The sequence below is a fragment of the Thunnus albacares genome, chromosome 10 (genome assembly GCF_914725855.1).
Source record: "Thunnus albacares chromosome 10, fThuAlb1.1, whole genome shotgun sequence".
NCBI classification, from domain to species: domain Eukaryota; kingdom Metazoa; phylum Chordata; class Actinopteri; order Scombriformes; family Scombridae; genus Thunnus; species Thunnus albacares.
In genome coordinates this window covers 24,905,322-24,931,200 of record NC_058115.1, presented here as the reverse complement: position 1 = coordinate 24,931,200, position 25,879 = coordinate 24,905,322, and the positions used below count along the sequence as shown (strand labels likewise).

Below are 25,879 nucleotides of genomic sequence, written 5' to 3'. Positions count from 1 at the left end.
TCTGCTAAGCTCAATGTGACAGACTGTTGAGGTTGAAAGGCTATGGTGAAACCAGTCACAGGCTCTGAGTGTGTGTGTGTGAGTGTTTCTCCATCTCTCTGTCTCTCTCATGATCTGTCTCTTATCACTCACTTTCTCTCTCAGTCTCTTATTCATCTTACCTCTCTTGTTCTCTTCATTCACTCGTTTTTTTTTTTTTGACTTGGCCTATGTTAAGGAAGCAGTAGTCCTTGTTCTTGTCAAGTGGCCTCTCAGCGGCCAAATTACCCTTCAACCCCCCCCTCCCACCCCATTGACTTACAGTACAGCAGCAGTAAATCCAGACAAAAGCAATGCAGCTCTATAAACTCCAAAGAACTAACCAAATACAGCGCTGGTTTACAGCTCCTTTGGCTCGTGACCTTAAAAGAAAGGGATGCTTGCAGGCGACTCCCTAATGTGGTCAAGCCTGTGAGGTTAACAGTGACACCAAACTATGAATTTCCTGAGGTTGAGTGGCATTAACGTTGAATAGACAGTATGAGGGAGAAAGACATGGATTGTGACAGAGGGAAAACAAAGCAAAAGATGATGGAACAAAGTCAAGAGACACAGTGCTCCCATTAGTTTTAACTAAATTTGCGATACTGAATGCAAAAGATGCATTAACATGACAGAGATTTAAGAAGAAACAGAATAGAGAAGTGATAGAAAGATGAAGACAGATGTAAAGCAGAGAGAGAAACACACACACACACACACACACACACACACACACACACACAGTGTGAAAATGAGAAGCAGTTGGGCAGGAAGTCAGGTGAAGATGAGAAGATAGGAGTTGTATTGTGCATCACTGAGACAGGATTCCCCTTTATGGAGTGAAAGTGAGTGTCCTTCAGTCTGCAGTCTGCTGTAGGGAAAATATTTTACTGACTAATAGCTCCTTTATCACCAGTGTCCCTGCTTCTCTTCCTCTCTCGTCGCCTCTTACCTTTCCTCTCTTCTTCTGGGAAAGAAGTTCTCATAGCCTTTGTTTAGTTTCTCTTAGCATTGTTAGCATTCTAGACTGAAACACTGCTGCACAACTAGTCAGTAACTTTTCCCCCATCGTGACAAATGTGGGGTGAGGAACCCTGGCCAGCTAAAATGTTAAATGTCAGAATGTTTCTGAGAAATACACATAGCCCTACACGAGAAACAATCTCCCCAACAGTGGGATCACTGTCTTATGGTAATAAAGCCATTCACACCAGGCAAACCTTTGTCTTCCAAACAAGATTTACTTCAGTGGTGTTGGCAAATGTTTGCTCTTGCTGTGTAAATTCTACCGAGGCTGAATTTGATGGCTCTCTGTGAATACGTTACACACTTGCAGGTGGTACGTAACCAAGCTTGAATGATTTGATTTTCTTTTTATTGAAATTAATTTATCACTGGCAAAGTTGAGTTTAGATTAATAATACCATTATTTGTGTGCAAAACAGAGTTCATGTAGGTTCGTATTTTCTTGGAAAAGACACAAGGGAAAACTTGTTCTCATTTGTACATGTGCCCTCTTAGGGGCAGGATTGTAGAAATTTCAAGAGACTTGAGTCATAACGGTTCAATTCAGGATCAGTTTGAGCTCAAAAAACTTTTGAAGAAACCTTTTGTTAGGAACATTTTCCATTAAATGCTACAAATATTTATTATAAACCTGGTGGTGAAATACTGAATCTTTAACTGTCTATGTTTGGCATGGAAATATTAAGATTAATGGTGATTGGTACGAGTGTTTCAATAACCTGCGAAGGACATGACCTCGCTGTCCTCAAAGGTAGCTTCAACTGAGGCCCTCTTGTGACTGTGTGTCTGTACTTGCTCATTCTGCTGTGTTCTCGTGCCTTTTGTCGTGTGTGTGTGCCCAAATACTCCTAGTGATGATTGCTGTGTATCCCAGAGAAAGTTCTGTAATAGGAGAGAGTTCACTACCTATTAGCATCACTATGACAGAGATTCAAAACAGCAGTAAACGGTCGCACGGGAGACCAAATGTTCCACAAACCCCCCAAAATTTTCCAAAACTTGTACACTCTCGTAAACTCTTGTAGACAATACATGGCCTGCAAATGTAGACATAATGTTTCTTTCTTTTGAATGTTTTACATGATCATACTGTTTGATGTAAAACTTTGCATACATGTGACATATAGTCTTTAATACGGTCATTTAAAACATGTAATTTCATGCTCTACTCGACTTGGTCAAGGTTTTTTCCTGTAAAGATGGGTTCTTCCAGTGACTTTGATACTTAGATATATAAACTGCAGCTGAAAAGTTTAATTAGTTCAATTTAGATGATACATTATAGAGATTTAGCAGCAAAATGTGATGCTTTTGTCTTCTGATTGATGAGGCTAAGCTACTTCCTCACTCTGTAATGATATTTTCCTTTTGCCTTTCAAGCAACTTCATATCAAGTGATATTACAATTAGTGTGAGCAGTTATTGTTAAATGTCACATCCCAAACACTTGAACTGGATAAATTACAGCTAAACTGAAGACTAATTTTGAAGCAGCTTGACATCTGCCCCCTGCCTCTAGTGACAGACACACTATAGAGCGTGGAGTTCAGAGGAAAAGGAAGAGGGCAATTAGGATTCTTTGGGTAACAGGGAGATTTAGAGAGCGAAATTGAGCATACCTATCTTAGAGAGAGAAGGATGGAGAGCAAGAAAGGAGGAATGAGAAAGTGAAGCGGTACAAGAGCTTTGTGGAAAATAACAGGAGATTAGGACAGGAAGTGAATGCATTTGGAAATGAAGCGGAGAACAACAAACGATGAAAGGGAAAGGATGGAGGGAGAGAGAGAGATAAGGATGCAGGGTGCAATAGACTGAGAGAAAAAGAGAGATAGTGGAAAGAGGAAATGTCACCGTGTCAGAGACCGACAGAAAGAGAAAGAACATAGAGAGGAAACTGTTCGCGGTAGTTTCTCGTTATTCCTCATTGTTCCAGATAGAGGAAAGGGCATAGGTCAAGAAAACAAAAACAAGACAAATTGAGACAGGGAGACAAGGAGAGAAAGAGAAACACAACTGACTGGCCAGCAACCCAACATGTCAACATTTTAACTCATGTATTCTCTTAATATTTCATGGTTTACCACAGTAGCCGTCGGTCCAACTTTTTACTCCATTGAGCTCTTGGGAGTCTTTGTCACCTGATCTGTCATTTGTTTAACATTCCTTTCTAATAGTTATTTCTCAGTTTTTTCTCAGTCTCTGTGGTGTAGCCAACCAATAAAGCTGTATTTTAACTGAATCAGCCCCCTACACACTGTACGTGCGTGTGTAAAGTCAACCAGTTTGCTGGCCCAAGGCAGCCAGACTGTAAGGTTCACTGGTTTCAGTAGTCTGGGGTGAAATGTGGTGAAGAGCTGTCTGTGCCTTTGTGTGTGTGTGTGTGTGTGTATGTGTGTGTTGTATGGTGTATTAATTCCCTGAACACCTGCTGTTTGCATTCTTGCCTTATCCCCTTGTCGCAAACACACACACACACACGTACGCCTTGCATCTGCCTGTAATGGAAACAAACAATGGTTAGGGCTTTGTACTAAAGCCACTCGTTAGTTGTCTGACTGCCAGCTGGTCAGTTAAATTTAAAGCTAAGTTAAGCTTTACTGCTGGGTGGGGTAGACATCCAAGCTTCAGCACACCAGGTGCATAAAAATGGCTGCCTCACTTGCTTGATGTCATTCACAACCTCTGCGATACTAATTTTGCATTACCAGACCTTTCATTCTAATTATATTGGCTATTTTATTCATTTAATTTGAGGTTAACCATTTATGCTCTGAATCATAAATATATTGGTTTGAGGTATAAAGGCAGCCCACTGTGTCTGTGCCCGTTTTGAACCAACTTTTATACGTTGATTTCTCCAGAGTTCTGTTGTGAAGTCTGATGAATGAGATTATCTGAGTCCTGCTTCCAAACTTGGAAGAATGACCATACCAACTTCTGCAAAAGTACTGTAGGTTGTGCATTTTTTAAGTTTTGAGATATTTTACATCTTCATTTAAATGGCGGGTCCATTATTATTATTATTATTATTTTTTTTTTAGGTTTTTATGTCATTCTGTAGCTTCCTAGTAGTGTTCCATATGTATTCAAATCTGAAATCAAGTTGTGTTCAAAGTACGTTTTAGCATCAAAATGCCATTTTACAAGGCCCTTCTAAAAACTTTTGCCTATGTTACCTGACGTAGGTTTCTGCATGATGCATTGCTAAGTTACATATAAACCAATATAAACCCCCTCTCCCACCTATCCATATCAGTCATAGAGACAGACTAAGCACTCACTGTTGCTGCTACTCTGCTAAACAGCGTCAGCGCTCTAATCCACATCACTGATTTTTGCTAACGGCTGAGTGGACGTTTCCATTTGAACAACCCGGAAAAAAAACGCAGTTGGAGTTGTGCTTTAAGGGCTAATGATGGAGCATAGTGTCAGTTCAAGCAGAGGTTTGAAGTTGAGCATTCATCAGCTGATTGGTGTCAGCTGCTTTATTCATGCTTCACAATCAGTGGCTCATTCAGCTCTGTAGTAGCACTAGTAGTGTTCAATCATATTCATGCAGATGTACAGCAGGGCCATTGTAACCTTACTGTGTGTTCAGACAGAATGCAAAGCAAATTTTACAGGCGCCACAATTGCACATAAAGTCAATGGAAAGACACAAACTTGGCCAGGGCGGTCCAAGTTGAAAATGTTTCGATTTCAGCAAAAAAACATGTGTGTATCCTTTATGGAGCTGCTTCATAAATGTACAGAGATGAGAGAGAAAGGGAGAGATACTGGAAGGAAATAATAGGAAGAGTCAAAGTATTTGGTGAAGTCTGAGTTCAGTCAGAGGCTGAATTGAACACAAACACACAGGTACATTCTCAAAGACATGGTCAGTATGTCCTTTGCTAGCTTGCTTACAGCTAACATGCTGTTAGTGCATTGGCTGTTTTGGACTGAATAAACACAAAAGGTCCAGCGTTCAAACTTGCATGCGACAACTTTTCACCTCACGTTCTGTTTGAACACACCATGACACTTCTCACTATTACTCTGCTTATACACTCATGTCAATGTCAAAGTGCTATGTTTTTTAGTGATTTATTGATTTGAGTAAGATTTAGTGTTCATGTATGTGTGAATAAGAGGGGACTATTTCTCCCAGCAGAATTCACATTGCTGCTCAGCTTTCTCTACCAAATCAAACTGTATAACCATTTGCTATAAATGTTAAATTCATTGATGTACTGTAATCGTCTCTGACTTAAACAAAGTGGTTGTCACATTCCTCATTTATGTGTCTTTGCTTTAATTCTATCCATCCATGTTTATCCATTAATAATCTTCAATTGTCAGGAGAATGCATACACATAGCCTACTGTATACACATACTGTAAAAGCAAAGCAAATATGCACAATATACCCAAATCCATAGTATGCATCAGTAGTAGAATTTACTGTAGTACTACGAGTAGTAGCCTAATGTCTATCTAAAAAATATGAGTGATGATAAGAAAAATACTGATTACTTTACCCAGCTCTTTATTTCCCAATAAATCACTACCAATTGGTGTGCTTTTCATTTGACAAATTTATCATTTAATTTCACACCATATCTTATTTTGCTTTGGCAGTGGCCTTGACTTCCTCAGTTCTTAGGCTGTCATGTTAGATAGGCAAAGCCATCGCTTTCCACCTGGCCCTGTATCCTCAGTGTTTGTTTGACTTCAGAGCAGTTTCCCTGGTGAGAGAGCAGAATTTTCCACTGTGAACAAGAGAAAGATGGAGATAAGGATAGAGAGATTAGCCGAGAAGGGAGAGAAAAAAGAGAAGGGTAGGAAAAATGTAGCCAACTGTAAAAGAGTGAAAGATTGCGATAAAAGAGGAGAGATTAGAAAGAGAAAAGCAGAGGAAAGCGAAGAAAAAGTGTTTAGTCAACTGTGAAACAGTGAAAGATAAAACATGAGAGATTGAGAGAGGGGGAGACACTGTAAAAGGGGGAGATTAGAGAGAAAAAAAAAAGTGGAGAAGAAGGCCGAGAACACGATGTGAAGGTCTGACACACTGACATTAAAGAGCAAAAACTGGGAAAGAGGAGAGATTTAAGACAGATAAGGGTCAAGAAGGAATGAAGAGATTGGAGCCAGTTGTGGAGAGATTACTATGATGAGACTGAGAGCAGGTGGAGAGAGGTGGAGGTAGAGTGATGGGAAATGTTTGGATGCTACCTCAGAATCACTCAAAAGTGAGTGGATACTTGACATGACAAATCACTTTCCTTCATCATGGAAGCAGCTCTTTCCCCCAAGCTGAAAATGGTAAATCAATGCCGTATTGAATTTTTTTCACCATGTCTAAGAAGGCTTACCAAGCTGCCTCACTTTCCAAGGAAACAGAAATTACAAGCATACTGAAAGCCTGTGACAAGAACCAGCAGCATCTAGTCTGGATGATGCCAAAGTGGCTTGCTGTCAAAGACTTATCTGGTCTCTTGAATGCAATGGATGAGAATCAACATCAACACAAATTTCCTATCTGGTATCTGCAATTTTGCATTCTTTTGTTACTTGTATCTCTTGTTGATGAGGGCTCATGTATGATTACATACACAGCTCCGACATTTTCAACAAGTCTTCCAAATTAAACAATGAAATTATGGGGCAACTGTGGCTCAGCGGGTAGAGCGGGTCGTCAACCAATCAGAAGGTCGGTGGTTTAACCCCCGGACTCATCCTTTCTGCATGTGGAAGTGTCCTTTGGCAAGATACTGAACCTCAAATTGCTCCTGATGTTTGCACCAGCACCTTGCATAGTAGCTTGCTGCCATCTGTGTGTGTGTGTTTGTGTCTTTGGATAAAAGTGCTATATAAATGCAGCCATTTACCATTCAAAATTAGTTGTTGGTTCATGCCCTCTGGACACATATAGTAAGTGTTTTCTGATCAGACGCCACCGTCGTGCGGATGCCATCACCGCCACCATTGACACTGCATAAACCTAGCCATTGGTTAGGTTTATGCACAAAAACAACTTGGTTAGGGTTAGGGAAAAATCATGGTTTCGGTTGAAATAATTGCCTTCGCTGTCATGTTTATAATAAAAAACACTTGGTTACGATTAGAGAACAACTTGGTTAAAAGAAACTGTCTTTGTTGACCCAACCATACACTTTGACCTCCTCGCTGTCATTATTACTATGGCTGCTTGAGGGGGTTTGGCACTTGAGTCTAAACAAATATTGTTTTTGGGCACATTCTCAAAATGTTCATTTCAATCTGATATGTTTTAATTGTATATGTACTAGAATGATCATTTCAGAATCTGTCATTGACAATTGTGAAACTTTTAAGAATTTTAGGGCATTATATGGCTTTATTAGATAGTTGACAAGAAATGAGGCGGGAGTGAGATGGTGAATGACATGCAACAAAGCTCACTGGCTGGTCCTGAACCAGGGACTTGTGATTACACGGGCAGCCCTTTAGGCGCAGCTACAGATTGTAAAACTTTACTTGTTTAAAAAGTGGGAAAGTGGTTAGCTCCATTATTGCCCTCTGGTGCATGAAAATATATTAGGGCAAGTAAAACTCTGGCCTACTGATTCTTAAACCTACTTTATTTGATTTTAACCACTTATGGGCTGTGCAAAAGCTGAAAACACAACACTGACTTAGTATCACCTTATAAGGTCGTTATGGCAAGTATATTAACAGTAGTCTGCTTACAGAACTGACACAGAGCAACATTAGCATTGGTTTAGCCCCATGGTGAATGTAAGTCTCATATTCACGGTCCTTTTAGCACTGCTTTGGTCTCCATAAACCCCTGTAGAAAATATGTGGAACGTTAGCTGCTAAATGCTCCACTGTGTTCATGAACTTTAGCTGCTAACTTCATCTGGCTACCGTATTTGGTGCTGAACTTTTTATTGGAAAACTGTTGCCTTCTGTGTCTGGAAACAGTGCCGATGAGAGCAAAAACAGTAAAGTTGCTGGCCGGAAAACATGGTGAAACCAATGAGCTAAAAAGATGTTAAAATGCTTTGTAGAGCTGCAGAGCTGCGTGATAATTCTCTGTGGGTTTGTCACTTCAGGGGACCCTTTTTACATATGAACACACATAAACATTTGATCCATTGTTAGTATAAAATTATAGATTTGTGCTGCTTTAAGGTTCACCAATGCACCACTGTAAATCTTTTAGAGGTTTTATATCCTTCTCTTCTCTTCTCTTCTCTTCTCTTCTCTTCTCTTCTCTTCTCTTCTCTTCTCTTCTCTTCTCTTCTCTTCTCTTCTCTTCTCTTCTCTTCTCCTCTTTTTCTCATATCAAGGATCCTCAAATAGAAACCTTACTTGACTGGGACCTCATTCTGAGAACTTATTTGTTGTTGGTTATGATTTAGTCCAGCTTTCCATCACTGTCGCTGCTCTAGTGGGTGGGAATCTTTGATCACAAGAGTCGTTTTATGAGATCTCCCATTGTATCAGCTTAGATATATTGGAACTACTACCTTGGAGCTCTTTAGAGGACCCCTGGTGGACCCAGGACCCCATTTTGGGCTTTGGGAAGCGCAGCCCTCCCTGTCTCAAGCTGTGGTATGGCTCTTATTAGTGGTCCTTGCCATGGCAGCTTGGGGAAACCTTTTGAAACCTAATATGGTCTTCAATCAGATTTATAAATGTTTAGGTGTATTATGAAAAACACACACGCGGGCTGCCTTGGCAAAACCAGACTCTGTTTATATGTATGTGTGAGTGTGTGTGTGAGGGAAAGAGAGTTGTGTGTGTGAAATAAGAGAGAAAATTGTGTGTGTTGTTGGTCTATGCTCGCTTGTGTGAGTGTGTTTTTTTTTCTTGCCCTAATTCCTCCAGTGCGACAGCGTTTCAATAAACAGCATACCCGTGTAAAGGGAACCAGTCAATACACACACACTCGGGGCCGCCAGTTCATATTGCACCCATAGTTAAAACAGATTGAATGACAGCCAGGAAACACGATACGCTTTTAAACTCTGATGATGGAAAGAGAAAATAATTTCATCCTACTTTTTTTGCGGGAAGATTTGTGCATAATTCTCTTGGTGCCTGCATGGTAGGGATGTTTGTGTGTTTTGGTTTCTGTTTGTTTGTGTTTGTATGTTTGCGTGTGTGCGTGTGCTTCCATGAATGTGTGTGGCCTCGTATGCTGTAGGGCATTCTCACGCTCTGTCATATACTACCACATTTACTAATTTGAGTGAGAACACACACATACACAGATAGAAAAGTTCACACTGACTACATCTTCTCTGATATTCATTAACTTTTAAGTTATGAAATATTTTGCTATGAAGATGCACTCAATTTTGTCACTTGTTTTAATGAAACAAGTCAGATTTATAACCTCTGTGTTTCTCTCTGTAGGGATTTGAACAGAAACAACATCACCAGAATCACTAAAGTGGACTTCTCTGGCATCAAGAACCTCAGAATTCTGTAAGTTTGTTTGTATCTTTGTTTTCTTTTTTACTTTCTTGTCAACATTCTGTGGTGAAAAAAAGAAGAATGCTGCTAAATGGTCTCAGGGATTGTCAAACCAAGTTCTTTAACAATTCAGATTACATTACATTTTTCTTTTGGTTTTAACATTCATGTCTAAAGATAATGGGCCTCATGCAAGAACATTTTTGTAATCTTATACTACCTCTTGAACTGTTTTCTGTGAGGTTTGCTTGCGTTCCAAGTCAGAGAAAATTCTAAGTATGAAAAAATTAGTGAATGCAACAAATTCTCTTAAATCATTGGCACGTGCCACTTAAAGGTCCAGTGTGTAGAATTTAGTGGCATCTAGCAGTGAGGCTGCAGAATGCACCCGGCTGAATACCCCTCCCCTCTCCTTCAAGCATGTAGGAGAACCTACGGTGGCCGCGAAACTCACGAAAAACATAAAAGGCCCTCTTTAGAACCAGTGTTTGGTTTGTCTGTTCTGGGCTACTGTAGAAACATTGCGGTGAAACATGGCGGCCTCTGTGGAAGAGGACCTGCTACCTATGTAGATATAAAGGGCTCATTCTAAGGTAACGAAAACACAACGATTCCTATTTTCATGGGATTATACACTAATTAAAACATACTTATGAGTATTATATTCCATTTCTGCCAAGTCCATTCCACTAGATGCCACTAAATTTTACACACTGCACCTTTAAGAGCAAATCCCGCCATAGTGGCTCTTCCATGAACCCCAATTACTTTATTGATATATATCATTTTTCTAACACTGATAAAAAGAACTTCACAAAACAATTACAAAATAAGTCTACTATTCAGTAGTAGACAAATCCTGGTCAATAGCTGACGTAAAGGGAAACTTTGGTATATTTCAACTTGGACCATGTTTTCCCATCTTTTTGTGTCTAAGTGACTAATGGGGAGAATAGTTTTTGAAATTGGTCCAGTATTGAGCGAGAGCGGCAGCAACTAAACAGGCTGCAATATAATCTGACATGCAAATAGCGCCCCGTCAATGTACGTCCATTAAAAGTGCTTGTTTTTGCCACTGACAGGCTCAGATTGTTATTATAACTGTCTGACAACATTAAAGGACCATACAGAGAAATATAAGATTTTCTTTACCTTTCACTTGATCCGGTCTGTTTGTTATTGTGTCTGACCAAGTCTCGCTCAAGGAGAAGTCTCAAAATCAGCTAAATATTCAGCCATGACTTTGAAAATCTTTTAGATAACTCTAAGCTACACTTTCTATGCTCCATCACAACAAACTCCTGCTGACACTCCTCTCTGCAACTCTGTCATAGCTGAATATTTAGCTGGTTTCGACAACGGCTCAACTCTTGCAAGATTTCGGAATGAGATTTGTTGAGCGAGACTTGGTTAGACATCATACATTATACATTGACATTGACACTTTTTACCCAAAGGATTACATTGCAGGCCATTTAGCGGCTGCAGGCTGAAGCGCTCTCTCTCAATACTGGACCAATTTCAAAAATTGTTGTTCCCATTAGCCACTTAGACACAAAAAGACGGGAAAATATGATCCAGTTTCCCTTTAACACAGCTGAATCAGAAACTGTCCTCACTGAAAAACAGCAGAATTATTTGTTTGTTTACTTAAATTGTCCTCTTGTATTTATGACAACAAAACTCTTGAGGTTGAGTGAAGTAATAAGTGTTCTCACTGAGATATTGCCTCCAAATGTCTTATGGGGGAGATTATGGGCTGTTGGGAGTATGAGACATACACCCGAGTCTGTGATTTGTGTGCCATGACTTACTAATAATAAATATTTCTTACTATTATCCATGAAGACAATATCACGTTAACTTAAACCAAGTAGTTTATTTGCCTAAACTTAACTATAACCTAACTATAGAGGTGGCAGATCAGAAAATGTTTTTGCAGCATTCATCGTTGAAGGCGCTGACAAACAACTTATTTTGTCATATAGATATGAAGTTGATTAAATTTAGGTATAAAGCTGAATCCATCAAGTTCCAGCAGGTCTTTTAATGCATCTTTAACCTTCTCTTCTATTTCTTGTTGTGACCTGTATTTGTTTCTTTACAAGGAATCCCATTAAAAAAGCCATGCTGGAGCAATTAGGCAAATGCTATATTTACCTAATAGGCCTGTATATAGCTATAGGGGAAACAAGTCTCTATAAAATACAGTTTCCCATCCTAATGAGGGATTTCAGGGCAGGAGAGAATGCAAGTGTTATCCAAGGAGTCAAATTTTGTAATTACTGAATATTTACGAGGTTAAATAATAGAGTAATAGTGAGCTGACATGCCAGTTACAAGCAGCAAGACTCCCATTTACTAAACAAGCAACTCAACAACAAGATGTTGAACTGATGTGGATGTGTTGATATGCAGAGATGGAACTGGTGCAACATCTGGATGATTGTTAGCAAGAAATTATGACTCACTGTTTATATGAAGCAGCGAAAGGAAACATAATGAAAGTCAAAGTTGACAATTGTCCCTCATGTTTTTCTGAGCCACAGTTATGGAATTTTCACGTTGTGCAATACTTGGACATCCAGAAATGTCAGAATGTCTTTGAAAATCAGGAAATAACAACAAACCTTTGAGATGCCTCAAAGCCGCACTAAGGAAATGTGTATAAATGTACTTTACTGACATAATTAAATCATAAAAAAATCACACTAAAATACTCAAAAATGGAATTAATTACTTCTCACTTCAGTGTAGAGCTGCCAATGTGGAGTGATGCTTCAAAGAAGTGGTGAGAACACAACATATAATTTATTGAGAATAATTAAGTGTTGAATAGGATAGATGTTTTTTGGATCAGCAGACCTTCAGCTGATGCTGATGTGTGCCAAACCTGAATTAAGGTGATGTGCCATAACTGGTAATTCAAACCATCCTGGATTCTGGGGCCTCAAAAGGGGGAAAAAAACAGATGAGCCAGACTGACCACTGATCCATTTCAACCTCCAAAGGCGCTTTTTTTTCACTGAAGACTAAACATAAAACTGTCAGTTACTGGCTCAGATGTACATTAGTTCCAAATTATATCTGTATTATATTGTCTGCCTTTGTGCATGTCTAATCTATCATCTTTGATTTAAAAAAAAGTAAATGAGGCGCTAAAGTCATTGCTGATGTTACACTTGCTTATCTTGCTCGTCATATCTAAATGGCTGTACTTGAGTGTGACTCCTTGTCTCCTCTCAGCTGTCCTAATTGACTTCAAGGGCTCTCTAACTCTTCTGCCTGCAAATTTGAGTGTGCGTCTGTGTGTGTATTTGTGTGTGTGTGTGTGTGTGTGTGTGTGTGTGTGTGTGTGTGTGTGTGTGTGTATGTGAGGGCTGTAATAACTATAATCACCGCTGGCTGCATGCAGCTTCCCTCCTCACTGTGCTTTAACCAGACCAGCAGATAAAAATACACTCCCAGCGCAAACTACGCTGAGGAGTGGAAATAAGTTTATGCATGTGTGTGTTTGCATTTGTAAGCACATTTGTTTGAGTATAACTATAGTTGTGAGGACCATGATGACTTTTGTAGCTCATGTCAGTTAATGTTTCACCTTTCGCATATTGTTTTTGTGTGTTTGAGAGAGTGAGAGCTTCATTTGTGTACATCTTGTATATGTGAAACAAAGGGCGAGAAAGACCAATGAAAGAGACCGTGCGTGTGAATTGTGTGTGTGTGTGTGTGTGTGTGTGTGTGTGTGTTTGTGTGTGTGAGTTTGTGTGTGGTGGACCAGTAGCTTGTTTCATGTGGTTGGTGATAAACTGCTGTGACATTTCCCCACTCTAAATCTCTTAAAAATGGGGAGGAGATTGCTTGGGAAAGAAGAGATAGTCTGAGAAAGTACACACTCTCCCTCACACACACACACATACAGTTGCACACACACACACATTGCTGCATATGTATGTATGCATGTATGTATCAAGTGATGAAAAAAAGCACCCAAGACTACACAGAACATAGTCTTTTGCCCTTATCTGTGATCACGTAGGTATAACTGTGACTTTATGAGACCCCCCTCACCTCCCCCACCCCCCTCGCTCTCTCTCTCTCTCACACACACACACAGACACACACACACACACACACACACACACACACACACACACACACACAAAAATGCCTAGTTTGGGGATTTCTGGTCATTTAAGCCGTACATGCATCTCATGGGAAAACTTTGTATGTAGTTTAACATAAGTCTAACATTCTTCCCACAGAAGGCTAATACATAGCTGCAGAAAAAAAAGTCTTAATGGGAATGCTTACATACAAATAAACTTGTAATTACTGATAATACGTTCTGTGGAAATACTTGACTCTCATTACAAATACTCTGACCTCAGTTAAACACAAGCACAAAACTTAAACAACGTGATTTTGTCATATCAGATGTATCTTCGACTTCGAAATGATCTGATCTGTGTGTGAAAACCTCTCTCTCTCTCTCTCGCTCTCTCTCTCTCTATATAGATATATATAGTCTTCAAATTTAAATCAGACTTCTTGCTGTAATCTGATTAAACTCTTTTTTTTTATCCAAAAACATGTAATCCAATGCAGCAATCTCCTTAATCTGAGTGGTCAGACCGTCTTGCTGTAATCACTGAACTGACACAGCTTGTCTCTGCATGCATACTGCATGCGCAACATTTAGCGTAATATCTTTGGCAGCCTCACATGGCAAGATTTCTTCCAGATTGTGGCGAAATTGAGTAATTCCAAACAAATTTAGATGTAGGTGAAAACTTGTGCTTGATATTGAACATTTGGCCCCGGTGAAGATAATGTGGTTTCACCCATTGTGTGTAAGCAACAAGTGAGTTAAGTTAATATTCCCCGAAGTATTTCCTTATTTCCTTCAGAGGCCGAGTGCTCCGAGTTTGCCATAAGGTAGCGTGACATTCGTGCTTTTTATAACGGTTGCTGAGACTTTTTAATATGGTTGAATGAAGGAGCCATTAGACACACCAGGCCCCACACACATGAAATCAATACATTTTTTTCTCTGTTTCCACCATCTCTCTCTCTCTCTCTGTCGATGACTAATGCCTGATACAGACCAATATAAAAACAATACCTCATCCGAGCAATATGCCAGCGCTGACTCCCCGCACCATGTGTTTGGCCTGGGATCCCTTACATTTCTAAACTTCATTCAATAAATCAGCATGTGGTTGATCTCTCATTTGGACAAATACACTCTCATGGTTACTCAAAGTTATATCTTGATTTAGCTTACTCCAGAGTTTAAGATAATGCTTTTTTTTTAAATCAAGATGGAGAAAATAGGAAACACTGGAATAAACATGCTGGATTCATGGTGGCTAGACTGTAAATTATGACTGATGGGATGGAGTCAGGACTTTGCATATATTTTCATGTGTGTTTGGGTTCGCTCGCTACTAGTGCGTAACTTATACTTGTACTCATATTTACACATATATCAGACATCGTACGTTAGTGCTGGTGTGTTTGTCCATGTCTCCTCTGTATGTATTTCTGCCTGTCATTGTGTGTTTGTGTGTGTAAGGGTGATTGAGTTCTTTCAGCTAAGTGTTTTGACAAGTCTTTTGTAGCACTTGTGTGAGTGTTTTTGTGTGCAAACCAGATTAAGCAGGCTGGATGTACACAGCTGATTATTTTCATTTTTTAATGGTTTGTCACCAAACAGTTTTGCTGATTTTTAAAAACTAAACTACCCCCCTCCGACAAAAAAAAACAAAAACAAAACAAAACAAAAAGCTGCATGTCTGAGTCTGTTATCCTTCAGCCAAGTGCATGTTTCCTATATTATTCTAATATGATGTCTGTGTGTGTGTGTGTTTGCACGTGTGTTTGTGTAATGTGCAATGAGCTGGTATGACAGACCACGGATTAATGGCTATAATACAGCTGCATGTCTAAACATTTTCTTTGAAAGAATATTTAAAGGGAGGTCATGCCAAAACAATTCAAAGTCCACATGGCAGGCCAGACAACGTCTCTTTTTGAAACGGCTTCTTTAGTCTTCTTTGGCTCTGTCTATCTTTTTTTTTTTTTCTTTCTCACTCAATCCATCTTGTCATTCATGGTCTCTTTGTCTTTGCATCTCTGTTTCCTCTCCTTCTCTGCCTGATCCTTCCTCTCTTCTCCTTACCCTTCACTTCCTCCCTCCTCTCTTCCTCCGCCTCTCACATCAGACGCTCTTTTCCTCGGGTTTCTTCCTCCCCTCCTCCCTCTCAGGAGATGTCACTCTTAACATCCTCAGACAGAAAATATAAACACGCATATCTTCGGAGATGTTCTCTCTCCGTTCTCTCTGTCCCATCTGGAAAACCTTAGTTCGCCCCCAAAAACATGACAACACACACAGAGCAGAGAAGGAAGAAGAGGAATATGCATTACATTGAGATCACCAAAGGAAAGAGAGGAGAAATGGAGAAGACATCCACTGAGGGATGGAAGAGGGATAGGTTGTTAATTGTTTGTTTTGGCTCGCTCCCATTGTGACATTTGTGAAATGCTGCGTGTCTTAAACTTTTAAAACTTTCGCTTCACGCTAGATTCATCTATTCAGCCCACTGATTGCTTGTTTATACAACCAATTTTTAAAAAGTGAAAATGTCTCTCTCGATGTTTGAAATCTTTCTATTTCTCTCTGGCAAGCGGCAGATTTCTGTATTTGCACTGGCCAGAAAATGAGATGTATCTTGTGTTTCTGTCTTTGGTTTGAACTCCCAGGTTAGCCTAGAAAGCTGGCTGTGGATATGTATTCCCAACTACATGGTGGTTCCTCATTTTGATGTTTAAATTAAGTCATTTTAAAGGAGTGTGCACCACACCTTACTTTGACACTGGCCGGGATTTCTCCCTTTTCTTGACTGTCATTCCCTGCACACATAAATGACAAATGCAAATGACACTAACTACAACTGTTGTTCCTCTCTCTTCTTCCCTCTCGCTGTCTCTCTTTATGTCCACTGCTACAGTCATCTGGAGGACAACCAAATCAGTGTTGTAGAGAGAGGAGCCTTCCAAGACCTCAGACTGCTGGAGAGACTGTAAGTACAGCATGTTGCTATCTGATATGTGTGAATAAGAGAAATAGACAGAGTGTAAGCTACACATCTCAAGCAAACTTTAGCTTTTTTGAAAGGATTTAATAAACCCATGAGGCTATGAATACACACAGACATAAACATCACAAAAGATGCACACTGCACATGCACATCTGCAAACAGAAATTCACACACATGCAGATATTTGACTTCCTACTGCTGATTTTAGATTTCGCCAAACACACACACACACACGTTTGACTTCCTGCTGCTGCCTGTCCATCCTGTAAAGCATGCACACACACACGCACACACACGCACACACACACACTGAGCGTACCTGGATGATAACCAATTCCATCCACTTTACACAACACCTTGGAATCTCCCATCGATCTTGCAGTGCAGTGCCGTGTGTGTGTGTATGTGTGTGTGTGTGTGTCTGTCAGCTCACACCAAGGCTCTAGTCAACAGACTCGAGGTGTCAGTGCACAACACAACACTTCCCACACACACACCTGCACGTTTACGACTCTGTGTTGGAAGAATGACAGGCAGACAGCTCGCAGGAAGACATGCTTCCATGTTTATACTATACAGAGTCTATATGGTGCTGTAGCATGAGATGAAGTTCCAGAGTAACACACTGTGTATTATTGAGATGTTATCTCCTAAAATAAACTAAATGAAAAGATAAACAGTTCTTATAGGTCGCTTTCAGGAGACGTAACACAACGTCTGGCTGTCATATTGGACTGATGAGAACAGCATCTCTAAACTTAGGACTTGGCTGTTTCAGCAGTGTTGAATTCAGATGGCTGAGCTTTGACAGGAGCTAAGAATTTCTTCACTGATATGTTCACGTAGTTTCTCAGATACTGTAAGTTTATTAGCTATTGAACCGTAACAGTAGGCTATTTAGTTTGTCTTCCCAGAATCGCCTTCACTTCACATAATGTCATTTCCGTCGGACAATATATTGATCTGGAGATTCTTTAAGCTGTTAGTTTTACAAGAGTTAGAAATAAGATGTAAAAGTGGAAATTCACTCGACACTTGGATGGAAACATAGCCGCAGAGCTACAGTACGGAGTGACGCAGACAAATAAAGCAGAGAGACAAGAGCAGTTATTGCAGTTCAGGTGACGGAAAACTCCTCTAACTCCGGACAGAAACCTGAGAGCGGTTGAGTGGCAGCGACATGTGTATCTTTTCTCTAAATGGAGATCACACATCTGATAGCGGAAAGTGAGAGGTGATGGGCTGCTTTAATGTTAAAAGGCTCTATAATGCAGTGTGTCAGGAAGGGTCAGAGGTTATGAGTGAGGGGGGAAGAGGTTAGAGGGCAAAATAGTTGCGTCAAAACTCACGCAAAAGATGATTATTTTATTTATATAAGCCACTGGAAAATATGCTTTTGTGCAATTGTAATGTATTTATTGGAGTGCAGGCTGAAATTGTGTGTAAAAGTAAATACATTACACAGTGTAAGGACGACAACATGTACATTTACCTATAGTCAACAAAAACTAAAGTGAATTTTCTCCATTTTGTGGAAAAAGACAAAAAAAATTCCCAGTTAAAACGCAGTGTTCGCAGTAGGTGAAAATAATGGTGTTGAATTGTACTTCCTGAAATGCTTTTTTAAAAGCTTAGTTGACAGGATCTCTGGTGTTATGCCTGTCAGGGTGAAAGGTTAGGGGTGAGAGGTTGCGGTGTTGAGTCGGTGTGATTTACGGAGTCGCATTGTGAAAAACATGAAGCTTATGTAGTCATCTCCTCGGGCGAGGACAGTCATTTATGTCAACACATGAATTATAAAGTCAATTCACCTCAGTAGGCAATAAAAAATACAAATCATGGCCTCGGCAGTGACTTTAAATGGCAAAATGTAATAATTAGCCAATTTTTAGTGCGGTGTACGGCTCCTTTGGATGGATAATTTGCAAAAAGAGTAGGGGATTTTTCAAGAGATGTGATTTTTTATTATGTTTTCCTACCAAACTGGTATATCAAACTTCTACATTTTGAGGTAGTAGCCCAGTGAGAGTAGTTCTCTCCATTCTCCAAACCATTTTTGCTGGCCTTTATTGTGATTCTGACTAATAGGGATAATTTTTCCAAATTTTAAAAACATAGTGCCCATAGAGTTGCGGTCTGGTACTCCTTCAAAGGTTCCAAAGAGGAGAAACTTGTCATTATTATTTGAAAATACACAAAGGATTCTTCTCGTAAAAACCATAACTGTTTTGTGAACGAACGTCTCAAGATGACTCACAACTGTAATAGTAGCCGATCATGTGCTTTACTTTCATACCAGCAGTTATTTTCGAGGAGCAGGGGTCAATTATTTCAAATGGTGGATATCTGTTTTTGGACTACACTTCTCTTTCCATTGGTGCACACAGGAGTGAAAGTCAGGGTCTTATTATCATTATCACAGGGGTTAAAAGGTTGGTGTCTGTGTCTTCTCCAACACAGAATCTACTTAGTGACCCCGCGACCCTCCGCCCTCCTTTTCTTTTTCTTTTTCCCCTCCACGCCTCGTTTCTCAGCCAAATGCTTTGGTAGCTTGATAAAGCTCTCTCTCCTCACACTGTCCTCATCTATCTCTGCTTCAGACAACCCCACCCTCCTTTTACACACACTGATAGACACATATTTCACCCTTACACACTCCATCTCTTTCTCTCTCTTCACACACACGTCTTTTTGTTGCTCCACACCATTCTTTCACTCTCTCCATCTTCTTCTTCCTCTCATTCCTTTGTAAATAATTGCCATATGTTCATTTCATGCTCTGTTCCAACCACTCAAACAGGGAATGGTATTTTACATGTAACATATAAGAAGGCATTGGACATGAACATGTTTTCCTTTTATATTGGTGGAGAAATACAGGTCAGATAAGCTGGATAAGAGTTTTATTGATAAGAATAATGACCTGAATATGAATTCTTTGGCAAAGGTTGTGCATTTTAGAATTATCAGAAATAATTAGGTCACTAAGATTAGGCTTATTTTTTTTTGCCATTTAAAACACAGTAAAAATGCAGCATGGATAAGCTATCGGTTCGTTAATAGGAATATTAAACTATGAATTCAGAAGCAAACGTCTTGCTTTGCCACATTTTTTGTTCTGCCAGAAAAAATAGGCCACTAACTTATTTTTGCCATATGGAAACAGTAGTGCACTTTTTAATGCCCTGAATGATGATTCAGTCTTCTTATTATAAAGGAACAAAACAGGTTTACACGTTTACCAAAATATATTGAAAATACAAGAGCTGAAAGAATTACTCATTTGAGAAGTCGATTAACGGAAAATTATCGATTGATCATTCAGGGCATATATGAAGCAAATATACAGAACCTTTTTGGACTGTTGGTTTAACAAAACAAGCATGTTGAAGACATTTTAAAGACTTTAAAGAAAGTTATTAACCGATTCATGATAAAAAAAATAATTTAGATAATCACAATAATACATAGTTGCAGTCTTAGAAAACAATCTTAGAATAATGACAATACAGTGGATACTCCTTAAAGTATCTTTTTAAGTGAACATATCTTTCAGCTTAGCCGAGATGACTGGAAGCCTCTGGGAACCCAAACTTGTTCCACCTTTCACTCCCAGGTCAAAGCGGATTAGGGGATGATAGTGATAACTGGCTTTAGAGAGCTTACAACACGATAACCTGTAACTGACACACACACACACACACACACACACACACACACACAAAACATGACATGATAACCTAAAGGTCATGATCACAGGAAACCAGACAGACTTTCCCATGAAATTGACCTTTGAACCATGAACTGACTGACCTTCAAATTGATGTGTTTGGCTGGTTGATGATGGTTCAGTCAACACAAAAGCATGAATCTGAATGATTTATTTATGAGTGTGTTCTCATGGCCTCTATTGTCTCTCTGAGATTACTCCGTGTTTTACATATTTTACTTTAACTATATTTATATTTTCTTTTCTTTTCTCCCTGCAGTCGTCTGAACAGAAACAAACTCCAGTTTCTCCCAGAACTTCTCTTCCAGTCCAACCCCAAACTAGGACGACTGTGAGTACACCTTTTTATATTTTCTTCCATCTCTCCATCCAGCGATCTTACTTCCCCCCGAACTCTCCCATCTCTCTCTTCCTCGATCACGATCTCCCCTTTTTCTGTCTCTTTTGATGTGTTACGTGATCCATTTGAAAACACAGCCACGGTGCGATGGCAGAACTTTTATCCGGGTTGAGGGTTCAAGTCCTGCGCCAGGTGACACAGTGCCGCTCTGTGCTCCTGTCGAGAGGTGAAAAAGAGTGTGCGTCAGATGTGTGTGCGTGTGTGTGTGTGTGTGTGTGTGTGTGTATGATTTTAAGAGGTGAAAGTGTGCCTGGAGTGAATGTTTTGCTTGGACCCGTGAGGAATTTTTATTCAGGAATATGGAGTTTTCCCAGAGTATTCAGAGTGTAAGAACAGGTCATACTGATGCAGTGAAGCCTCCCACTTGCCCTCATTCTCCGTCTTTTTCATCTCACATTCCCAGACTCTCTCTCTTTCTCTCTCACTCTCTCTCTCTCTCTGTTTCAGTCCCATAGGTGTATCCACCCTCTCTCCCTGTCTTCCTCTCTGCTCTCTCCATCTGCACTCTTTTTTTCCACTTTGCTATTTGTCTTATCCTCAGAGAGTCTCTGTCAGGTTGGGTTGAAGGTTGAAACACTTTCTAAACTTTATAGCTGTTTACATTGGGCTGCCTTCAAGTAAATGTAGAGGTAGACTTTTTGTGCATTTGTATGTGTGTCTCCGGTGAACGCTTGCTTTCTACTGTATGTGTCTGCAATCATTATTGTCTATCGTGTAGGTGTGTGTGTGCAATATAGTGATTAAAAAAGGGAATACCAGTGTTGTGACATGAAACTTCTCACTTCTCTCATTCTCTTTTATAATGTTTCCATGAAGCAGGAGACCTTAGAAGCTACTGTAACCTTTCTTTGTTGAAAAAGTAGGCAGAGGATAAAAAAAGTGGAATATTCCACTAAACATCAAATAGTCAGTACCTATAGACTTGAAAGGTAACTCTCAAAAGGTTTGTACAATAGCTGTAGTCAGCTCTGATTCCCAGCAATTCCAATTCCAATAGCAAAATGTCTGTAGAAACAAACTACTCCTGCAGCTCAGTTAACTTTGTTGGGGATCTGTGTGTTCAGTATGTACCAAACAGTCATTGCGTTTTCACACCATGTCAAAATACATAGTTCCACGATGAGCTATCCCCTCCTCATAGCTCCAAAGCTTTGCCAGAAGTAGTGTATTTGTGATTTTATTGGGAAAACAATAATTGTTTGGAACACATGGAACGCACAGATCAGTGGAGAGGTAGATAATGCCGCAGTGAGTGCTCGACTGTGGGCATTTTTTTGACCTGTTGTTTTACAGTGCCTCTGGGTCATTACTGGAATCCACTAATTCACTGCAGAGAATCTAAGATGACTACAGCTGCTGTCCTCTGTGTAGGAGTAAACTACCTCCTTTTAGAACCACTTTGAAAGCCTGCAGATGATGACTCTCTGATAGAAATGATGGATTTTTTGTTGACTTTTCTGTAGCGATAACTCTTTGAGGAATTCCATACAAATGCCACACAATATGTCTCAGTTTGAGGGTTTTTTAGTTTGAAATGTTCCATGAAATGAATCATGCAGTGGCCATCTTGTGCACCTGTTCGATCTATTAAAAGATACGACGGCGTAATTTTGTCATTCGAAGTCATCCCTCACTCGGCATCAGAACTTTTCTTTCGAAAGACAGCAGTGCAGAGTTGCTAGGAACAGCAAAAAAACAACAAAAGCAGTTGTAACAGCAGTGGTTTATGATGAAAACAATAAATTGATTTGTATTTTCTGCAGCGCTTTCTCAATGTGATCTCTTGCGTTGGCAGGAAAGCCACAGAACGATGAAATATTCTCAGTGGGGTGCACACAGAGAAACCTCTATTTAAAACTCTGGACAGACTGATTGTGTGTTTCATATATTTGTGGTGATGTGTGATGTATTACTGAAGACAGCAAACTAGACTGTTATGGCTGAAAGCAAATTGTCATTTACGTCAACTGCGGCTTCCAGGATCACACACAGTCAAAAACCTCATGTGAACATCGGAGGGACACACACAATGACAGATGCAAACACATATAAACACGCGCGCACACACACACACGTACACACTGCATCGCACGTTAATTTACACGCGCGCTCGCTGTGTTTGTTTCTTTTTCCGCTTGTTCTTCATGAGTGACAGTCTTATTTCCTCCGCTGACTGCATACTGTTCTATAAAACCCCTAATTGATCTCGAAAGCTCCTATTTATTACTGGTCGATATAGATCCCTATAGAGCTCTCAGACAAGTCAGTAAGAGAGTGGAAAAGGGTGAACGTGTTCCAAACTTAACATTATAAATCTCATGTTCTTTATATCCTTACTTTGCCATCAGCACAATCTAAATTACAGTGTTAAATTACAGTGAGTTTCCTCCTGCTCTTTATTTTTTTCTTTCTTTCCACTTTTCTCATTTTTCTCTTCCATTTTTATGATACTTTTTTATCCCATCCGTGCTGCGTTTTTCTGCGAACGAAGGAAGTGGCAGTAATGTAAATAGCAAGGTAAGTAGACGAGAGAGTGTGTAAGAGAGAGAGAGAGAGACAGAAAAAGAAGAAATGGAGGTCGAATGACAAGCGAGAAAGAGCTAGAGGGAGGGAGACTGAAAGGGAGAGTAACAGCAGGAGGGTAAGAAGGAGGAGACAGGGAGGTTTGCTGGTGGCTTTCTGGTTTGGGTTCGTAACCTTCCTCTCTGTCAGCCTTGGTTAGATATTAAATGATGGCAGTGTGATAGGAATTACCTCTTAACCCTCCTATTAAAGCCCTGTGGTCTGAGGTTTGGAGGCGGGAGGAGAGAGAAGGAGCTGGACTAGCATTAAGGGAAAATAGGCATGGGTTGGAGGGTTTTGCTCTCGAGGAGGGTGGGAGGTAAGGGCAAGAGGTATCAGGCTGGATAATAGTTTTTACCAGAGTCTTGGATCCTGCTGAGATGAACGAAGCGTAGGATTCAAAGCTAGGATCGAAGAGGTTAGCGTTGTCTCTTATTGGAAAATGTTGTAATTGAGCAGTAAGTGCGGCTGACAAAGACAGATGAACGATAGGTATTGGGGAGGTCATTCAGAGGGGGGAGTTGGATGGATGAAAGGATGCTGGTGGAGGATGAAGGGAGCGGGTAGATGGATGGAGGGATCAGAGTGTAGGTGCTCAGCGGGGGGGGTTCGGCGGGGGGGGGGGTTGAACAAAGATAGGGATGGTGATATAGATGGATAGAGGACTGGAGTCTGTGGGTTTCAGTGTGTGCAGTCTGTGGTTGTTTCCCCCCACTGTTTGCAGAGACTGTGGTCTCACAGCACATGCACCCAGACACACACTTACACACACAAGGCTTGAGTTTTGAGTAGAATACATTTGTTTATAGCACAATGAATTTCTGGTCTGAAAAGCAACATATTGTGATGGCTCGGATGAGAAAAATGCTGCAAGCCATTGGGCGGAGGGCTTTTGTGCATCAGTGCACATTACAGTGTATCAGGGAGGTTTACTTTGCTAAGTGACTTGAAGGCTGTTTGTCTCCTGTCTAATAACACTGACCCAGACTGAGTCTCATCCCGTTATCTTCACATTGTCCTCTGGGAGTTTGTGTGTGTCTATGTGTGTGTGTGTGTGAGTGTGCATGTTTAATATGTGAACGCTTGTGAAAGTGAGCGAGTGTATATTGCATGCAGGGCCCCCAAGTGCACTGTCTGTGCATTTGAACCAACACTGGTTTACTGCCAGTGATACTCATGAAGCAGTATCATTCTCCCCCATTAAAGCAGCTCATGTTACAGTTGATTGGCTCGCATGAGAGGAGAGGAGCGCGTGGAAGATGGAAAATGGGAGTAATGTCAGACACGACAGATATTTCCCCCTTTCCTTCACCACTGCAGCTCCAGTGGGGCCTCAGATGCTGAGCATTACATAATGTAGGAGGTGATTTTGGAACATGTTTCAACATTTATTGACATGGAAATAAATAAAAGCTCCACCTTGCTGTAAAGATGCAGAATCTTATGTTTTACAGATGGGACTGTTGTCGTGTCAGTCAAATGAGAATGCAGATATATGTCATGCAGTCTGTACTTCAAGAACAACTTGCTGATCTCTACTGTTAAAAGCAGTACTATGTAACTTTTAATAGAAGAAACAACACATTCTTCCTCTAATAAATGAAAAGTTCAACACATAATCCATAAAATGCACCTTTTTTCAATTCAGTACAGTCTGAGGTGTTGCTGCTACAGCCTTACTTGGTCCAGTATGACCAGTACTTTAGCTTAGAGTGGCTAATGTTAGCTAATATTGTAGCTAATGTAATTACTCTTCCATACTTGTTCTACTCTTTTACCATCATTTTGTAATTTGCAGTCGCATCAAAATGTACCTGCTTTAATTAAATCACTTTGTTGAGTCAACAGTAAGAAAATACATACTATGGTATTTCATATAAAATTCATGTTTACTGTAAAACAACAAATGCAATATTGCAAAAATCAGTGTCTGCAATAAAAGAGTGAGTGTAAACATTACAAAAAGCTAATAAAAGAACCTGTCACCGAAGTACCGGGTTTTGGTTGATGAGATGCTCTAGTGTAGCGAAGACTACTGTGCGTCTTTTTTAGTTTGTAGCTTTCAGCTTCTTCCTATTCTTTAACACTGCTGCTGTGCTCCCCTGATGCTCTCACAGCACCCCCATAAAATGCATCACAGCAGGGATACCAGCAGCAAAACATTCAGCCTAAAAGGGTTTTTGGAGGCTTAATGGAAAGAGAAGTGAGTTTCTGTCCAGAGGGATGCTGTGAAGGATTTTATCCTATCAAAGTGTCCTTGAGAATGATGCGTAATCCCTACATGTTCACTCACTGTGGGCCAGTCTGGATAACAGCATTAGATAAACACCGAAAAAGTAAAAGTGCAGACTAAAGGCTGGGGGGGAAAAAAGGGATAATGTTGCTGTGGGGAAGTGAAACTGGGTGAAGCAGCAGTAAAAGAAAGATGGATAGATAAGTAGAGGGAGGAAAGTCTAATGGTCAACAAATCCTGACCTGCAAGGTTGCCAGTCTAAATCCCTGGAGTGATGAGTGGATGTTAATGAGACATGCTCTTAAGCACCATTAGATTACCCTTGAGCAAGGCACTTAACCTTCAAATGCTTCA

The 25,879-nt window shown here is 40.2% G+C and overlaps 1 protein-coding gene across 1 annotated transcript in view; it reads left to right on the top strand.

Moving 5' to 3' along the window:
• The window catches only part of slit3 (slit homolog 3 (Drosophila)), a 261,454-nt gene that overhangs the window by 7,940 nt on the left and 227,635 nt on the right, over nt 1-25,879 (top strand). The window contains exons 2-4 of the mRNA XM_044364021.1: nt 9,435-9,506; nt 16,511-16,582; nt 20,590-20,661. Coding sequence (XP_044219956.1) covers nt 9,435-9,506; nt 16,511-16,582; nt 20,590-20,661 — 216 coding nt within the window. The remainder of the gene's footprint in view (nt 1-9,434; nt 9,507-16,510; nt 16,583-20,589; nt 20,662-25,879) is intronic.